This window comes from Ostrinia furnacalis, unplaced genomic scaffold (genome assembly GCF_004193835.3).
Source record: "Ostrinia furnacalis isolate ACB-3 unplaced genomic scaffold, ASM419383v2 OfSCF0859, whole genome shotgun sequence".
NCBI classification, from domain to species: domain Eukaryota; kingdom Metazoa; phylum Arthropoda; class Insecta; order Lepidoptera; family Crambidae; genus Ostrinia; species Ostrinia furnacalis.
Genome location: NW_021131098.1, coordinates 48,434 through 65,067, shown reverse-complemented (window position 1 = coordinate 65,067; position 16,634 = coordinate 48,434). Strand labels below are relative to the sequence as shown.

Below are 16,634 nucleotides of genomic sequence, written 5' to 3'. Positions count from 1 at the left end.
TTTGACAGCAATAGACTGACATGCAAAGTGACATGTCAATGAAGTTTTCAGTTACTGTTGCCATTAAAAGAAATTAGTACCATTAGTTTTCCGCAACATGGCGAGGGTTTTTATGTTCCTGGTCAGGCTATAAAACTTATGACTCGCAAGCACTGTAGTTGGAGTTAGTTAGTCCTTTTGTAAATATTATTGATTACAAAGATAAAGTTAATTTAAATATACCTACTATTTGTAATGTACTTGGTTAGAAAATATTCCTGTATATACACAAAATGTGAATAGGCAAAAGGTAGTGGTTTTATTTGAAATGTTAATAATTTTTATTACTCGAGAATGACGTTTTTGGTCGTTGTGAAAAAAAGAGAGGTTCAGTTTCATATTTTTTTCAGTCCGTTTTCCAATTTTAGATGCTTCATGAATTACTTTATTATGATTTTCGATATTTTTGCATAATCGTCGACTTTTAAGTCAAATAGTGATTAAAAGCTTTACGTCATTTTTCTGACCATCCTGTAGATGTGATTATTTTGAAGCATTATGAAGGACGTAGCACACTTATCAACCCGGAAAGGGATCGTAATCGTTACCCTGTCAACTGAAGGCGGTCAGCATTCTTTGTATTAAATTTAAAACTCCGTAATGCAACGCACACTTATCCGCGCCGTAACGCCTTGCCTCGCGGTTGACAGCGAATTGGTTTGATCCCTTTCCGAGTTCATAAGTTTGCTACGATCTTAAGCCAGTTCATTTTAAAACAGTGAATTTGATTTCATGCTCAATTTGTAGCACATACATGACATAAGTAACTTTGTCACAACACAATGTAGTTCCTGTAACATGTTATGTTCTTCCACTTGTTAGAAAATATACTTTTATAATACATTTAAAATAAATATATGATTCCCTTCATCGTAGAGCTCTCTCCATAGGCAATTTAGATTATAATAGCATACTTTTAGCTTATTTAGAAGTCTATAGGTCTAGCTCTCTACTGAGTGCCTGGGGTATGGGAGGGTGTTTTTTTGACTTTCGAACGTCAGTGCGACTTCAAATCTCCTTCACATTTTGTATGCTCTATTATGACAGAGTCATATTAAAATAGTAAGACATGGGTCTTAACGCGACGTTTATTAATTAGTTACATTATGTACTCACGGCTTGACGTTTCGCCTGCGATGCTGCAGCCGTGGTCACAAGCAGACAGCAGGCGGTACGCGGCGTCGACCGTTCGGGCGGGCTTGAAAATTTTCAACTACCCTCATATTGTCATTTGTTACACTACCACTAATGATGTTACCACGACACACAACACTCACAGTATCCGTATTCGTACCTACTTGACGACATTTGCGGTTTGCATTTATTAATCACCGGATTCCACACTGGTGACAATTTAATTCCGTCCTCCCGATTGAAATTTGTATGTTTCTTAATTTCAATCGCTTCTCGAACTATCCTAGTGTGATAATGCCGATCAGTGGAGAGAATTTTTGGACTGTGTAACTCCACGGCGGATTTGCTCGTCTGTCGATTTTTAACCGTGTCTTATTATTTTAATTGAAATGGAAAGCGAAAGTTTAAAATCTTATATTACAGACAGAGTGATATTATGTCAACGTAACCCCTCTCGTGCTGCTCCTATACCTCAGGCACTAACTCAGTCAAGCGCAATACCTATAATATTGACTTGACAGGATTTTATAGCAAAATGGTAAGAGTATAACATAATAAACTGGAATTAAATCAATCAGGTCTAAATAATTTAACATATCTTTTTCGGAATACAATCCGTCCGTAGCTCAATATTAATATGCATTTGTGATTATTTTATTAAAACAAGCGGTAATATAAACGAGTGGATGTGTTTAGTCTTGCTTGTATAGTATGTACATACTATTGTTATGTTATATGGCGGATTTACACTATGCGGAAATTAGCCGAGTCAAGTCAAAAAAACAGAGGAGTGGGGATGAAATTCATTCATTTTTCATCCCCGCCCCACTGTTTTTTTGACTTGACTTGGCTTATTTCCGCGCAGTGTAAAAGCAGCAATAGGTTTCTTTTATTTCGCCAGCTGGCGCCATAGAACTTTACTCGATAGTGGCGCCAACTTGGTTGCAAATGAGTGCAATTATGAAAACCTTGATTACAATAATGGTTGTAATTAGTCAGCCATTAATTATTTTATCGAGTTGTCATTTTTTTTACCCGACTGCGCCAGATAGAGGGTTATGTTTTTCGAGTGTATTTTTTGTGTGACTGTTTGTGCACGTTATTGTAAGGCTTACAGTCAAGCGCATTTTGACAAAATACAAACAATCATTCTAGGATAATTTTAAAATGTATGTAATTTGATTTTAAGCATAGCTACGGATGAAATAAACAACCAAAACTGACCATTGAAGTAAAATTAATAACTTGTATTGTAAAATTAAGTGTAAATAATGTAAAATTGCATATTTTATGAAAGGCTGATTATGTCTCATTCGATAGCAGTAAAGAATCGTCAAGCATTTCGCCGCAAGATTATATTAAAAGCTATGTATAACTTATTTATTTATTTTTTACTAGGACGATCGCATTGATTTTTTACTAAAGCCGACTAAAAATGGGGTATTGGTGCACCCCATAATTTATTCATAATATTTTTTGTGTTAATTTGTAAAAAGAAGTAATAGTGCGGTAATAAAAGTTGAGTTATTTTATAAGCTAGAGTCACATTCTGTTTCAATTTATTTCCACGATAATTACACTGGTCAACAAAAAATCAAAATGAAAATGGTGCCGAGATTCTGTTGATAGTTTATTATTAGGTGTGTATTAGTAATAATAAAAATATTTTTCTTTTTTTTTTCCTACGTGTAGTTTTGGATCTACCCTCAGTTTTAAAATTTAGCTTTATTCGGTATTTTGGTTGCACAGTTTGTAGTGTTATCGGTACATTTTTATAAATGCATTTATTTTAATATCATGTCTACATTGCCAAGAAGTTGTATCAATAATCAGAATGTATTTTTGTTACATTTGTGGTGTGTACACAGTTAAAAAGTTCAAAAATTCAGGCAATATTTCATTAAAAGTGCTTATTTTTCTTACTTTAAGTCGGAAATTGTAGTTATATTCAAGTCGTGGATACCCAAAATTGTTTGTATAATCTGCTGTGAACACTTAAGGCAATGTTACAATGGTCAAAGAAGCCGAACATGAAGTTCAGAGTGGAGAAAGTGAGGAAAGAACAAAAAAAAAATCCTAGTTTGAGCATAATTTTTTTTTAAATTAATTTATTAAGTAATTTTTAATGGTCCATAAATAACAATATTAATAAAAGATACTGATTTCTTAAGTTCGATGGACTATTTGGAACGATTTGCATAGATTTTGTTAATTGAAATTACAATTTTTTTTCCGAAATCTCTAGTCCAGTAACTACTCTGAAATTGTGAGACATGCCTTAAAAACTCAGGATGTCATAATTTTCATCAAAGAGCACTACCTCCACAGTCATCTAGACCAATTCCCAGAGAATCTTGGGTCACTATAGCATGCTATAGCTAAGAATAGGGAGAGCGATGCTATCAAGACCTAAAAACCATTGGAAGAGAGGTACCAAAGCAAATGGGATCGTTATATGATGGCTGATTACTGCTGGAGGATGTAACGTGATAGTTCCATTACACCTCATTCACAAAAGTCGTGGAAAATAAAGTTTTTAAGCATTTCAAAATATTATAAACGCTGATTTTGGTGAAATTTTGTATTTTTCTATACACGTCAAAATCTAGAAAACCACACGTAGGAAATCGAAAAATTTGCTACTAAAGCAACCAGCATAAGGTCCTCAATCAAAAAATATATACAGTTCCTTGGCACCAAAACCACTGTTGACCAGTGTTATTTTTAAAGAATATCAATACTTTTTATACATCTTTCCATTCCAATTTCTTGTATGTTTTGGGGTTCATAATACCCCAATTCGACATTAGCAAATTTCAATAGAAAAAGCTCAAAAAAGTGGTTTATTTATGTATGCGTTTATTATACGACTTGTAGTTAGAAGCCTTTGTACATGTTTATTTCTTGTTTATATCACGAGTGTGTTCCATCCCACTCGATATAATAAGTAAAGCTGTTTGTTTTCCAAATAAAGTAAAAAATATTATTTTTTTGCCTTGCTGAGGATATTTTTGCCTGTTCAATAATGATTTAAGCTCATAATTTCATGTTTGAGTACCGTATAAGACTGTGATCTGCATTGTAATATATTACATTGTAATTGTGCTGTAACATAGCCAATGTTATGTGTTTTTAATTAATATAATTGATATTGTTAAAACTGTGTCTTATTTTCAATACAAACTCGTGTTTGATGAATTAATTCAATCAGTCAATTTTCAAGGATGTTTTTATCGTCTTAAGAATAGTGAACCGATTGAAGACTTTAATAAGTAATGTTCACATAAGAAGGCAATAGCTGGAATCGATTTAGGCACAAGCGGTCGCTTTAAATGATAACAGCAATCATTTTGTGACGTATTACTGCTATCTCCTGCCTGAAACCTTCAATTCGAACAAACGCACTGTGATTCACGCTCCGTACTAAGGCGGCCATAAATACTTAACTTCAAAATAAAGTGGTTTTCTTTATTTTATACGTTGAAACATGTTAGAATATACACAAATAATTAAAATTTCAACATAATTATGATATTTCGCAACACAAATGTCTACTTTCAAGTGAAAAAATGTCTCATAGTAATTTTGTTTTATACAAAAAAAATGTAAAACATTTAATACTGCGACTTTTAATGTTAGAATGTTGTAATAATGGTTATTTATATGAATAGTTAACTATAAAGGTATAAAATAAAATTGCAAGAATACTTATAATTAATTTTAAATACATAACAATTCCAATTTTCAACACAAAAAATAATATTTTAAATACATAACAAATCCAGTGCACATTTTGATAGGGCATCTTTTTTTAACTCTTAACTTACGTAGACTTGATAAGAGGGGGTCTGAATGAAGAAGAAGCCTATTGACCTAATCTTTATTGGTCAAGATGCGGCTCAATTTTCGTGTGTAATTGCGTCTAAATGATTTAATGTGTTTGTTCTTCAGACAACTCCCCGATTGCCAATAAAGCGTGATCTATAACATTAGTACCATGGACTAGTACTTTGTGAACGGAAGCAGGTATATTATACCAAGGATACTTGGCAACTAATTGTCGAGCTGTCTCTAAAGCGAACTCTTCGAATTTCGTCTTATTAATGTTATATGTTGAATTTAGACACTGAAGTATGGTCCAGCACCGATCTAGTAGACTTTTCTTGATACCAGTAATTTCAGTTGAAATTTCAGAGTTCAAGAAAAACCATCTAGCGTCATCGTGATGAGGTAAACGAAAATCAGTTAGCTCAACATCAATATTTTCGACATTATTCAACCAATTAGAGTGCTTTTCTATTAATTTATATTTAGTTCGAATTGCTTTTGCCCATAAAAACTAAATTCGTGTACATACATAGTTAATTTTACCACTGAAAGTCTTTAAATCAATATTTTCAACGTTATCCGCTAGGCACGAAGTTTCGATCATATTGTTAAAAATATGATCATTTTTTCCTTTGAACTACTCTATATAGAGTGCCAAAGGTCAATATCATCATCCTCGAAACGAAACATTTGAAAATTGTACCTAAAACAACATAAAAGTAATATTTAAAAAATGTTTTATTTTTAATACTACCGAAAATTACACTTTGATACCCTATAACTTAAAAAGAGGCAAAAAGCGGCAGATGAAACATATATGCCCTTATTAAGGACAGTCTCTTCTATTAAAAAAAAAATAATTCATGGCATTAAGTACAAGGCATTTCAAAAGTTATAAGTCTAATTGAAATAGAAGTTAAGGATTTTTTTTTTCGAAAAAAGTAGCTCTCTAAAAAAATTAAATAAAAATAAACGGAGCATTATAAAAAATAAAAATGGTTGATAATAAAAGTACATAGCCTTGTTCTTGAACCTCCATATGATCAACACACTTAAACATTTGATTTGGCACAGTAACACTCAATAACATAGTGATTAACTTTCGACGACTCACATCTCGCGGTAAATAGACTCGAGATGCCCTCACTTCCGATGCACAAAAGTGAATGAAACCTTGACCTTATTACATTACTATTTATAGTTTTTGATAGCTTGGTTACTAGTGAATAACCTAGGGATATCATCGGGCCCGGATTAGACAGTGACATTTTTGGATTTTTGGCCTATGGGTGAATCACCGTGAAACGCCTTGAGTCATACAACAACCACAACATAGGTCGCGCAAGGTGGCGTGACGAGTTATTTTTGTTTACTTGTCATTTGTTAAATCATTATTTATTTTCGAACAAGCTGATTATTGACAATTTGTTTATAAAAATGTCCGTGAAAAACGCTGTGCAATCTAATTTCCATAACTTTTTTACTGAAGGATGTATTGAATATATTTACGAAGATGAGCAGGTATGTAAGTTTGTGATAAAATTATCAATCAATGTGTGTTTATTATACCTATGGTTTAGATACATTGGCGATGCAGGCATGTGATTATTATTGTGTAGGTTTCTAAAAGCTTATCAAAATTAATTTAAAAGTGGAAGAAAATTGGAAAGCCTTAGTTCAAAGAACATAGCTGCCTAAGTAGAAAGTTTTAGAATTAGATAGTCCGAATCGTTCTAGTAAGTATTGTGTTTTAACTGCTCGATCTTTTATTTCAGATAAATATTATTTATCTACTTACGTAATAGAATAGTGTAGGCTATTCGCTAAAAACTATTCGTGTTTCTTTTTTGTTTTCAGTGTGTGGCCTTTGACGCAACTAAAAATCAGCAGGCGCCAACTCATTTTCTTGTAGTCCCCAAGAAAGTGATACCAAGATTGTCTTTAGCTTCACCTGAGGATGAAAAAATATTAGGTACGTGGTTAAGCTACACATTTTGGTAACAGTCACTCCATGCATTATTTCCATTTTTTTTGTATCTTTCAAAATTTTATTACATGTTTGTAGGACATTTGCTCATCGTATGTCGTCGGGTTGCGAAAAGTAAAGGGCTGCATCCAACTGGGTTTCGGGTGATCATGAATGAAGGCCCTCAAGGAGGTCCTACAGTCGATCACTTGCATTTTCATGTCATGGGGCATCGTCAAATGATGTGGCCTTTTTGTTAGTGGTTGTGGTGTAGGTACTGAGTGGCTAAAATAAACGGGTATAATGCATGATTGTATGTGTTTTAATCATTATTCCCAGCTAGTGAAATCACTCTCCGCTGTCTTTGCCAATAACGAGTAGTGACAGGACCTTACTCAACAGTGGAGGAGGCTGTAGGAGGGCCGTAATTACAGTAGTCCTACTCTAGAAAGGTCTTGTGACTGTCATTCGCCAGTGGTGCTAATTGGTGTGCGAAAATATGATACCATATATTGCATGACCCATGAGTAAATTATATTCTAATCATCAAATGTTTTATTAATCTAAGATTCAAATACATTTTATAATTTTCTGCTTTCTTCTTGAGTGAGGTTACTTATATTAATTGTTTCAGGTCATCTGTTAATAGTAGCTAAGAATATCGCAAAACAAAAAGGACTAGCAGGATATCATGTAGTCGTAGATGAAGATCACAGGACGGTGAGGTTCAACGGAATCCATCTTTTTGGCAGGTCTCTCGTTCACATGATGTGGCCTACAGGGCCTGGCTGTAGGCTATAAGCGAGCATCGGGCGAGATACTAGGATATAAATAAATAAGCTTAAGATTTAAATATAAGGCACAGTATTTAAATAAATGATAGGTATTATTCTAAACTAGAATTTTATTTTCACGTGCTGGGATATTTTTGACGTATTATTAGATTTAGATTATTTTATCAAATAAGCAATAAAATAAATAAGTAAATACAATTTTGTTCTCTCTTTTATAGAAAAAAAAAGCTCAACACTATTTTTAACACTTTTATGGTATTCAAAAAGTCATGGGGGTATTTTGCACCCCATGCACGATTTTGTTTATAATAAAATAACGCAGTGTGGTCCGATTCGGACCGCACGATTGAAACGTCAAAATGGACATGAAAAAAAATGCAGTTACAAAAAGATGGCGGGCGGTGAAGTTGAACTCGCGCAATCTGCTGCCCCTGGTGGCGATACTATATTTGGGAAGATTCTGAGGAAGGAAATACCTGCTAAGTTTGTCTACGAAGACGAACAGGTAATGAATTAAATATATTTTCACGTAACACTTTTACCGACCGGTGTTCTGTCAACAGCTGTTTTCTGTCAAGATTTTCTCTATCTTCTTGAACTTATTTTTCCAATTAGAATTAGTTTTAAAGATTACCTGGTATGTCTGCAGCACGTGTTTTGAATAGCATGCAATTTTGATTCCTCTCATTTTTCTCTCTTTTTGTTTACTTGGCAACTGACATAACCAACAATGATGAACCAAGAGAGACCCAACCATTGAGAAGTATTTATTTGTACACCCGCTTTCGTACTACAATAAGCAGCACACTATCCTTTTCATCATCAATACACAGAACAATCGCTTCTAAACTTCTTGACTGACACAAAACTTAAAAAGTATTGTATTTACAGAATAATTTTAATGAGTATTTTTTGTGCAGTGCGTTGCCTTCCACGATGTGAACCCACAAGCCCCGACGCACATCCTGGTGATCCCTCGCAAGCCGATCGCACAGTTGTCCAAGGCCGAAGATGAAGATGAGCAGCTTCTAGGTAATTAACATTATTTTACAAATATAATAATGAGTATTTCTCAAAAAAAATGTACATTTTGAAAAAAAAAAGTGTGCTTTGAAACAGTTCAAAAGTTTTATATTTATAAATCATCACACAAAAAAAACACACTCACAATTTTGAAGGATGAATATTAATCTTTAAGATAACGAAGAATTATAGCTATAATCCTACTTATTACCAAATATTTAGATATTTTAAAAATAGTCCTTTTTTACCTTTCATACAAAAACCTGTTTGCCACCCCTAGCTTTTTCATGTATTTTTGGTCATAAAATGCGATACGTAACTAAATTATTGTAAATTTCTTTGTATTATCGTTCTACAGTAATCGCAGTTTCTGTATCAAATTGATTTTCTATGGGGTGTCATAATGAATTGGCAATTTAAAGCAAAAAAACAAAATGAGTCGCTCTCATTTACTATTTCGTTATTTACTCTTTAGTTACGATTTATTTCTACTTTCCCATGGTTTCTGAACAATTCCGTATTTATTTTACACGGACAACAATAGCTGCACTCTGAATGGCTGTTGGCCTGACGTCTCCGCCATAACATCTATCGCGAAAATTAGTGAAAACGTGTGTGTTTTGTGGGATTACTTTTTCGTAACAGGCAGTAAAATCAGCGATTTTATATAGAACGGTAAGTCTTCATTTAACCATTTTTTGTAATACGTGTGGTACGAACATTTAGTAAGCTTTTATATTTGCTGTAACAAATTTTATCAAAAAAATACTTGTTTCTGATCTCATTTTGTCTAATATTTCGTTACGTTTTTTGCGAATTTCGTTACGTTACGAAAAAGTACAACATAATGCTGAGTGTATACTGTTATTACCTGACTAAGCATAGTAATATTCACTACTTAATTAATTTCAAAAAATATAGAGCGTTAATAACAAAAGGATTGGATACTATCTGCTTTACAGAAGTGCCACCAGCAAAAAATTATCAAATCATTTAGATTACGTTTTTATGTGATTACTTCTTTTGTTTTTTTAGGAATGCCGCCAAAAACCAATGCCGAAAGGCAAAAAGCTTACAGAGAACGACTCAAAATGGATAAACATGATGGAACAAAAATAATTTTATTAAAATAGTATGAATGATTACTCCCTTATTTTATTTCTAACCCCTTAATATTACCCCGTATTTGGGTGCATACTTACAAATATTTCGAATTGAATAAATAAAGAGCATTCACAATATTTCGCCAATGTATAACAAGCCTTATTGCCTTACTATTTCGTTACTACTGTTTCGTTACGTACATTTTTTTTGAGAAATACTCTAATAATAAATCTTTGGACAATTTCACACAGCGCCAGCTAGCCCCAAAGTAAGCAACTTAATTCTTGTGTTATGGGTGCTAGCTTAACGGATATACTACTTATATAATTTTTATGTTGCATTGCTTTCATTTAATGAAATGAAGTTGCAATATTTTTTGTTACAAGTTAATAATAAGCAGGAATCTTTATAGTTTTTGTTTATCACACATTTTTTTATGTTAGTAAAATGGGAACTGGAAGGTTACAAGACTATTTTATGCTCATTAAAGATAAACTTTGTTGGCATAATTCTATTATTAAGATAACATAGTATTTATTTAGCATTCGCCTCGAGTGAAATAACCTTGAGCTGTCAACAATAAGTTTCCTCTGCCATCTGCCACTTCTAAGCAGCAGCCAATATGTTTTGAAGTGGTGGCAGGGCAAGCCATATTAATTTATCATAGTTATTTACATTACTTGCCCTGAAAAGGGCATTGGTTTCAACCAAATGTTGTTCACTACTGGTCAAAGGCCATCCCTAAGGATTTCCACAGCAACAACTGTCCAGCCCATTATTTGGATTTGAATATAAGGTTACAGTAATGATAACTCTTCCATTTGCAGGTCACCTCATGATCGCAGCACGCAAGGTGGCGGCCCAAGAAGGCCTGGACAAATCTGGCTTCAGGCTGGTCATCAACGACGGCAAGCACGGAGCACAGAGCGTCTACCACCTCCACCTGCATATCCTTGGCGGACGTCAGCTGGAATGGCCCCCAGGCTAATAAGTAATGAAATGAGACTGTAACTTGGGTTGCATTACTTGCATTTGAGCGTTCGAAATAAAGTTGTTTTCTTTTTTAAACTATCGTTTATTTATCAAAACGGCATTCTCTCCCAGTCAACCTTTGGGTCAAGCAGAAAATGGGTTGATTTATACAACTTCCAGATGTATTTTAAGTAAGTAAACTTTAATAACTTAATGATTTTTGTAGGTATTTAAGATAAAAATGAGGAAAAAAATTATAAAAAGTACTGATAACGAAACGCAGTTTTTTTTTTTTTTTTTTTTTTTTTTTAATATGGCTCGCGCGGTTTGCGCATTTGCCAATGTCAAGGTAGGGAAACGGATGTCAATAAAAAAGCGGAATTTCGGAATTTAGGGCTAGGATCAGTATAGGTAGGAACTGGTAGGAAGTGTTAATAGGAAATTAGGAAAACTAAACCTTTAAATTATTATTAGATAAATAAATAGAGATACATTTATATATAGAGAGGTCGTTCGTATATAAAAGAGAATTAATGCAAGTAGGAAAAGGGACACGGAGGGTCAGTAAGGAAGATATAAAAGAGGAGCGGTCATATTTAGGGCATGAAAATAGACAATGGTTTAGGTCACCCACTTCATTTGCGTCTCCACAGTCGCATTTGTCGCTGTTTACAATCTTTAATCTAGCCAAATGAAAGGGGAGGCAAACATGACCCAGTCGCATACGAATGAGGCTACTAGTCCCTGCCTTATCCAGCTTCAGTTTGAAAAACCACGGTTTGAGAGGAACATGTGGTTGAATATTCCTGTAGTGTTTCGCTTTAGTTTGACTGCTGTCAGTCCATTGACTTTCCCAAGATTCCCTAAGGGAGAGTTTGGGAAGTGAAAGTAAGTCATGACTGTAATTTTTATATGGAAACAGGTCACCACAGGAAATTGCATCATTAGCTAAGCGATCGGCCCTTTCATTCCCGGGAATATTACTGTGACCAGGAATCCAACCAAATACAACTTTCAAATCTTTTAAGAAGCAATTGTATAGTAGCCGCCTGCAATCCATGATTACAGGGTAGAAAGTATTTGACTTAAAAGGGAATTTAACAAGAGCTTGAAGAGCACTTTTTGAATCAGTGAAAATAATAGTTTGTTGCAATTTCATAATTAAGATGTATTCAAGAGATTTGAAAAGGCCGAAACATTCAGCTGTAAATACAGATGTTTCTGGGGGAAATTTGATTTTTTGAACTATTTTTAATTGCTCATGATAGACTCCAACGCCTACTTGGCTATTGGTAGAATGCTTTGATGCATCACAATACATGTGTTGCCAGTTAGACCAATCCCTGTCAATCATAAAATTAAAGTTTGTGAGGGCATTTCGATCATCTTTGTAAACACCCAAATCAAAATAAATCTCTGGGGAGAACATTAACTCTTCATATTTACTACAAAAAATTGGCAGATAAGAGGAACTATGGGTAGGAGCTTGCAGAGATATGTATTTACGATAACTGATTACTAGACACGGAGGAGATTTGTGATACCAGTATGAGGAAGATTCTACATATTCTAAAAGAGCTGTAAGTTTTGAATGGAGAGGGTGATTCGAAAACTGTAATGCTCGGAATAAAAATCTATCACTTAAGTATTGACGACGTAGCTTAAGAGGTGGATCGACACACTCGACTTGAAGAGCAATAATAGGGCTCGACTTCATGGCACCAGTTACTAATCGAAGAGCTTTATTTTGGATCAAATCCAATTTACGAAGCCCCACTATACTGCAGGGTTCAAGAAAGAAAGTTCCGTAATCGAGGATACTCCTGATAAGGGCATTATATAAAAGCTTTAAACAGAACGGATGAGCGCCCCACCAGACACCAGTTAGACATCTGAGAATATTTAATAGTCGCTCACATTTAGAACTGATGTAATAGAAATGCGGAAGACCTGTCATTTTGGAATCTAAAATGATTCCTAGAAATTTGGCTTCATTTTTAACCGGGATTGGTTGATTATCAAAATAAACACTAATTGGGGGTGGAAAACGGATTCTAGAAAACAAAACTATTGAGCTTTTAGGAGGGGAAAGGCTAAGGCCATTTTTGTCTAACCATGATTTTAATAGGGAGAGAGAATATGTAAGAGACTCACACATTAACTGTATATTATTACCACTAACATAGAGGAGCAGATCATCAGCATATTGTAAAATATGTGCACTGTTATTCATAGAAGGTTCTAAATCATAGCTATAGATGTTAAATAATAAAGGACTCAAGACGGAACCTTGAGGAAGGCCCTTACTTAATAACCTGGATGAGATTTTGTTATCATGAATAACATTTATAGTTCGCATAGATAAGATATTTAGGATGAAATTTACGAGCAAACCGGGAACTTGTAGTTGTAAAAGTTTACTTCTAAGAACAGTTAACAACACATTATCATATGCTGCTGTTATATCAAGAAAAGCCGAAAGAACTGAAGCGCCACATGAAAACGCCAATCTAATATCAGTGCAAAAAATGCCAATACTATCTGCACAACTCTTCCCTTTTCTGAAACCGTATTGACTCTTGCTGAGCAAGCCTTTACTCTCCATAAACCATTCCAACCGGTTTTTAATTAAGTGCTCAGCTACTTTCATAAGAATGGATGAGAGCGCAATTGGTCTGTAAGAGTTGGAGTCTTCTCGTGGCTTATGGGGTTTCAAAATTGGAATTACTTCCTGAGATTTCCATGAAGGTGGAACGCAACCAGAATTGAAAATAGAATTTACAAGAGTTAGATAATATAACAAGCTAGAATTACTAAGGTTACACAGAAATGAGTAGGGGATCCCATCGCCACCCGGCGCAGAGTCTTTAACATAAGTTAAAATTCCTTTAAGCTCAGAAAGTGAAAAAGGGTCGCTAAGAACTGTATGTTCAATGTTTGTAAATAAAAAAGCATCATTGGGTATAGAAAGATTCTCAGCAACAGAAGGTGGAGCAAGTTTATCTAAAAATTCTTCAATTAAAGTATCATTAAGAGACGGCGGCTGGGATTCTTTAAAAGCAGATCTAAATTTTCTTATGTTAGTCCAAACAAAAGAAGGGGAAACATCTGGCGAGATGGATAAGCAAAAGTTTCTCCAGCCTTCCCACTTTTTGCGTTTTAATAATTTTTTGGTATTTGACATTATTTCAACTAATAAGTTAAAATTAGCTTCTGTTGAAATAGCACAGTAATTCTTTTCCGCTTCCTTTCTTTTCCTAACAGCATCTGAGCACTCGCTATCCCACCAAGGTGGTGAGGGGATTTTATTAGTATGACGACCGTTTTTAATAGGAAATACCTGATTAGCAGATTCGATTAATAAAGAGGCTAAAGCTTCAGCACATGCTGATTGATTGTTTTCACTAACAACCGGTAGAGATGAAAGACCTTGTTCCACCTTGTCCTTAAATAGGCTCCAATCAGCTCGGTCCAGTCTGTATTTCATTCGAGGTTCGCGATTATTCACATTCCTATTAATATCTGGGAATTCAATGACAACTGGGAAATGGTCGCTGCCATACGATGAAGGTAATGTTGACCATGATAATGACGAGGCTAAATTAGTAGAACAAAGAGATAAGTCAGGAGCGCTCACTCCTTCATGAGGCGCAGTCCTGCGGGTTGCAACGCCAGAGTTTAAGATACATAAATGATTGTTATCTAAAATTTCTAAAATCCTATTACCGTAATAATTAGAACTACTACTTCCCCAAGTTTCATGTTGAGCGTTAAAATCACCCATAATAATAATAGGATAAGGAAGGTTGCCAATAATGTTATCTATTTCATCATAAATGTGGGAAGTAGGATGAGGAATATAAATTGAGACAAAAGTTATATGATTTACTGAAACTGCAATAATAGAAAAATCACTACTGTGCTGAGGAATTGGGACATGGGAAAACGGAGTAGAGTGACTAATAAGAATAGCCACGCCTCCATACCCATCACTACGATCTTCTCTAACACAGGAAAACTTAGGCACTTTAAAAATGGAAACAGGCTTAAGCCATGTTTCCTGTAGAGCAATAATAAATGGATTTTCTTTATTTATTAAATATAAAAGGTCACTTTTTTTAGTTAAAATGCTGCGGCAATTCCATTGAATTGCTGAAGCTTTGTTCGTTATGTGAAATTTTGTCTAATAATCTATCTTTGATTGAGGCAGCGTTGGACGGTAGGGATGACAAATTAGTTTGCAGAGAATTAATCAGGGCTACAATTAATTCTTTTAATGATAAATTACTTAAAGAGTTTGAGTATTTCTCATCGCTGTTAATTAAAATACTTTTACTTGGAGAGATTTCAGAGTTATATCCTTGAATGATTTCATCATGAGCAGATTTATCATAACCTTTAGAGAACCTAGGAGGAGATCTAGGCTTTAAGAAAACAGTTTTTTTGTATGAGGTCTTATTAGAGTAATTTGATGACACATGATTGTATGAATTCTGAGGTGTAGGAGATACTAAAACATCTGCATAAGATTTAGAACAAGGAGGGTGTAATTTAAGTGCCTCAGCATATGTAATGCAGTCTTTTGCCATAGATTCCTTTATGTTCTTTTGCCTATTATATTCAGGACATACTTTGCTAGTAGCCATATGAAGACCTGAACATAAACAACACCTTATTTCATCTTCCTCCACTGAACAGGTATGTCCTGAGTGGCCTAGACCACACTTAAAGCATCTAGGAGTTGAACGGCATTGACTTTTCACGTGGCCATACCGACAGCAGCTAAAACATTGAATGGTGGGATAGATATACAGGTCAACGGGCAGTGAGTTAAAACATAAAAACACTCTCTTAGGGAGGACCTGACCGTCAAAAGTTAACACCACTGTTTCTATAGGTACAAACTGAGCCTCACCATTAACTATATTTTTCCTTTTAAGACGCCTAGCTTTCAGAATTTTCCCACAACCTATTGGTACTGAAATATTGCTCACAATCTCTTCTTCAGTCCAGTCTGTCGGCACACCTCTCACCACACCCATACGTGTCACATTAAAAGAAGGTATGAACGCTTTATATTTATTGAACTTCAAACTCCCGTTGTCTAGAAATGAGTTAGCATCTTCAAATTTGGAGAAAGATATTGATAATCGGTTCCTTCCAATTCTTTTTAAACTACCATCAATGATGTTTCTAATCCCATTCTTTTTTAAGAAAAAGCCAAATGATATAGGATGAATGGTGCAGTTTTCATTAGGGTCAGATGGAACTCTTTGTATGTGAACAACATATGGTGCCAAATCTGAAGCTACATAAGAAGGTCTAGCAACTGGGGCACTTGGGGAGTTGGTTAAGTTTTCATTGGCCGACAAATTCGCAGTGGATGGAGATGGATCTAATGAAGAAACTATGGGCGCATCCTGTAATTCATTAGTACTGCTACTAAGAATACACTGACATTCAAAAACGTTTGTTGAATCGAACACATTAGATTTATTATGACGGCTCCTCCTTTTTTTGTTACAATGTTTGCAAACTTTTCTAGATAAAGTTCGTTTGCGTTTCGCATGCGAAACATTTGACTCACAGTTATTATTATCAGTTACCGATCCTTCAGTGTCCAGACATGAACTATTACGTGAAATAGTAACGTAATTAGATACCGGGGGGGCTGTCCCACCCGGGTCATGAGGATCGTCGTCCATTGGACGAAATGGAAAGTTAAAAAGTTAAAACTTACCCAATATGTGATGAGATATGATACACTAATATGA

At 34.6% G+C, this 16,634-nt stretch overlaps 2 protein-coding genes across 2 annotated transcripts; both read left to right on the top strand.

Annotated features, from left to right (window-relative positions):
• Positions 1-6,310: 6,310 nt before the first annotated feature.
• On the top strand, positions 6,311-7,959 carry LOC114350278 (histidine triad nucleotide-binding protein 2, mitochondrial-like). The gene is made up of 3 exons (XM_028301012.1): positions 6,311-6,522; positions 6,859-6,973; positions 7,602-7,959. The coding sequence occupies exons 1-3, from the start codon at positions 6,439-6,441 to the stop codon at positions 7,766-7,768; spliced, it is 366 nt and encodes a 121-aa protein (XP_028156813.1). The 5' UTR covers positions 6,311-6,438; the 3' UTR covers positions 7,769-7,959.
• Positions 7,960-8,111: 152 nt separating this feature from the next.
• On the top strand, positions 8,112-10,956 carry HINT1 (histidine triad nucleotide binding protein 1). The gene is made up of 3 exons (XM_028301011.1): positions 8,112-8,266; positions 8,682-8,793; positions 10,716-10,956. Exons 1-3 carry the CDS (start codon positions 8,153-8,155, stop codon positions 10,874-10,876), a joined length of 387 nt encoding a protein of 128 aa, XP_028156812.1. The 5' UTR covers positions 8,112-8,152; the 3' UTR covers positions 10,877-10,956.
• Positions 10,957-16,634: the final 5,678 nt, after the last annotated feature.